At 34.0% G+C, this 3,421-nt stretch overlaps 1 protein-coding gene across 1 annotated transcript in view; it reads left to right on the top strand.

Annotated features, from left to right (window-relative positions):
• Positions 1–3,421, top strand: part of PTPN12 (protein tyrosine phosphatase, non-receptor type 12) — a 133,997-nt gene that overhangs the window by 125,616 nt on the left and 4,960 nt on the right. The window contains exons 14-15 of the mRNA XM_012650291.1: positions 2,442–2,519; positions 2,980–2,984. Coding sequence (XP_012505745.1) covers positions 2,442–2,519; positions 2,980–2,984 — 83 coding nt within the window. The remainder of the gene's footprint in view (positions 1–2,441; positions 2,520–2,979; positions 2,985–3,421) is intronic.

Here is a 3,421-nt window from a genome sequence, read left to right as displayed (position 1 = left end):
TATGACCAGTCTTTTGGTGGTAACAGAACAGCTTCCTTTAAAGTAAAACATATTGTACAGGGATAGTTGAAACATCTGTGCTATATACCAGCTCATTACTGTTCTTCCAGTTTTGTATTTCAAAGCAAAAATAGCTGCAAATGTTATTTCTGATATCTTTTCACCCTACCTATGTTACCAGTTTGATATTAACTGATTTTCCTGTTTGAATGTTCTTTGCTGCAACATAACTACAAGTAGTCCTATTAATGTGTTGCTAAGTATTAATATATACCTTGTAGATTATTTTTATTTCCTTTGTAGATTATTTATCTTGTAGAACCATTGGCACCAGAATTAGGGTTTGTTTTTTTTTTTTATCTTAGAATTTGTTGGTGAATTACAGTGATGCATTGCTTAATGATAGGGATATTTTCCAAGAAATGCATCAGGCAATTTTGTCATTGTGTGACCTTCATAGAGTATACTTACACAAATCTAGATGGGATGGGCTACCATATACCTAGGTTGTATAGGATAGCTTATTGCTCCAAGGATATACACCTGTACAGCATGTTACTGTATTGAATACTGTAGGCAATTATAACACAGTGGTAAGTATTTGTATATATAAACATAGAAAAGGTAGAGTAAAAATGCAATATCATAATCTCATGGGACTACTATTGTATCTGTGGTCTTGTTGTTGACTAACGTGTCATTATGCAGTGCTCGATTATAACTGAATAATTTTGTATTGATACCTAAAATAACCTTTTGCATAAGTTACACTGCCTGACAGAACTTCCTGGCTATGAATTCTGATTTCAGTCTTGACTCAGACCTTCTGAAAGAGTTCTCAGATTTGGCTACAGTATATGATTTGCAAAAGGCTATGAAAAATGTGCAGTCACGGGTTGATAACCTCTAAAACAAGTTTGTAACAAAGAAAATGTGGTCCAGAAATCCAGGGAGAAACATGCAGTTGAGAAGCAAGGGGCATAGTTAGCAAATAAAAGTCTTTAAGGGTGAGGACTCTCATGAGAGAAAAAGTACAGAGTTTCTGAAAGATACTTGATACATACTTAATATAAACAAGCAGAACTGCCTTTCTTGCTTTCTTCACTTAATTTATGAAATGGTACTACAATGCCAAGATTATGTGTCCCTTCCTTCCAACAACCGTCTCTTCACTGTGAGCTGTTAGTAACAAGAGGGCAAGGAGAAATACAATGATGACGCACTCAGACCGCCACTACTCAATAAGGTAGATAGTTCTTTAGTGGCAAGAGAGAGTTCCAGAACTCTTCTCTTAGCAGGACCAGAGGCTGTATTTTTTTTGTGTCTCCAGCTAAATAAATGTAGGAGGGGCAAGAGTAATCATACCCACCTCATGTTTATTGAAAATTGAAAAGGCTTTTTCAATCTCTTTTTAATGTGTACCCTGTCAGATGTGGTAAAAGAGCAGAGTATCATCGCAATGTTTCGTTCATTTTTTAAGGACGGTGGGCAAGGCCAAGACAAAATAATATAGGATCCTCTCATTTCCTTTTCTTTATCCCATCCTCCCCAACCTGAGAATCCACGCACAGAATTGTATCCTCGTGTTTTCTTTCTGTACCTCCAGTGAAAACTCAGATCTGATACACTCATTGACCCTAAGCCATAATAAGGCTAGCCAATAAGACTTGTTTAATGCATTATCTTTTCCAAGAGTTAATTTTGTTTTTACTAGTACAAAACTTGTACATGGCTTCAATGAGTAATCAAAGTACAGTCATGTGCCACTATTTGCAAGATTTTAGGCATTAAATAAATGAACATTTTAAATTTTTTAACAGCTACATTTTTATGTGTATTAGAAAAATAACTAGCCCTTCAAATGCTATGTGTTATTGCTGTTTAAAATAGGACTGAAATACATAGTTAAATTTAAAATGAGTGAGGTTTTCTTGTTGTTTTTTTTTTTTTTTTAATGAAGTTTAAAAGTGAATAGGGCAGATGGTACATAGTATGGCAAAAATCATGAAAGTAGTTAAGCAGTAAAATCCAGTTTGGGAAACAATGGCTTAAATCAGATGACCAAAGCTTTCCTTTTTAGACTCAAAGCATCATCAAGTAATCCCAGTAGAGAAGTCACTTGCCTGCTGGTTTCTCTACTGAAGATTGCATTCAGACTCCGAATATGAAGTAATGTCTATAGAGTGTCAGGAAAGTCATGGGAGGGTCATTTTCTAGGTGCTGTAGTGATAGAGGTCTTTCTTTGCTCAATAAGCTTTGTAACTCTTCTTGATAATGATTTTGATTAGAAAAGGTTTCTTGTTTATTTTGTGCATTTTTATAAACTGATTCTCTTAGATACTTGTGACAGGGTTTTTAGAATGTCAAGAAAGCTCTCTGATTTTGTTTAGATGACATGTTAACTTTTAATAATTTGTTTAAATTTTATGTATTTAATTTAGATGTTGATGTTAGTGAAGATTCACCTCCTCCCCTACCTGAAAGAACTCCTGAATCTTTTGTATTAGCAAGTGAACATAGTGAGTGTCTCTTTTGCTTTTGCATTTACTTCATACTGTAATAATAAACTCTGAAAAACATGGCTGATTTTAATCTAGTAGTAATTGAGCTACATAATTAAATTCAAAAACAAATTTGGATTGATAGTGACAAATGCTTTTTAATTCCTTGTTTGTAAAATACTTTTAAATGATATTTTTTGCTTGCTAAGATTGCTAAAATGGCTTGGCTACATTTACATTAGAATTAGAATACTAGAATTCAGTTAAATGTGATTGTAAGTTTGCAATCTGGTATCTTTGCATTCATTAAAAGTAGCACTTATTTATGAAGACATTAATTGTTTCACTTGGTGCCAGTTTAGGTAAGTAAACATTTAAGCTGGGTTGTGGGTAGGTATTGCTGACATTGATAGTATACCTCTCCCCTAATAAGGAATACAGAAACAGCTTGAATGTATTTATAGTGTCTCATGCACAGTGATGGTGCTCACTGGTTTAATGAGTTACATTTTACCAATATGTTAATAATTTTGACTGATTTTAAGAATGTTGAAAACAGGCTAGGTGTGGTGGCTCACACCTATAATCTCAGCACTTTGGGAGGCTGAGGCAGGAGGATCATGTAAAACCAGGAGTTTGAGACCAACTGGGCAACATAGCAAGACTCTATCTCTACAAAACAATGATACAAATTTTAAATTTTTTTTAAAAAAATGTTGAAAACAGCAAAGTGGTATACTTACCTAAGTCTCTCCCATTGTCTGTAGATTACAGTAAACTCTGATGACTGAATTCATTTAATTAAATTTTAAGAAAGGAAACTTAAAGGAATTTTTTTGTATCAATAAAAACTACAAAATTTTTATGTGGTGACTCACACCTGTTATCCCAGCTACTTGGGAGGCTGAGGCGGGAGAATC

This window comes from Propithecus coquereli, unplaced genomic scaffold (genome assembly GCF_000956105.1).
Source record: "Propithecus coquereli isolate 6110/MARCELLA unplaced genomic scaffold, Pcoq_1.0 Scaffold32, whole genome shotgun sequence".
NCBI lineage: Eukaryota > Metazoa > Chordata > Mammalia > Primates > Indriidae > Propithecus > Propithecus coquereli.
The sequence above is the reverse complement of the archived record's forward strand: the minus strand, read 5'-3'. Positions and strand labels throughout refer to the sequence as shown.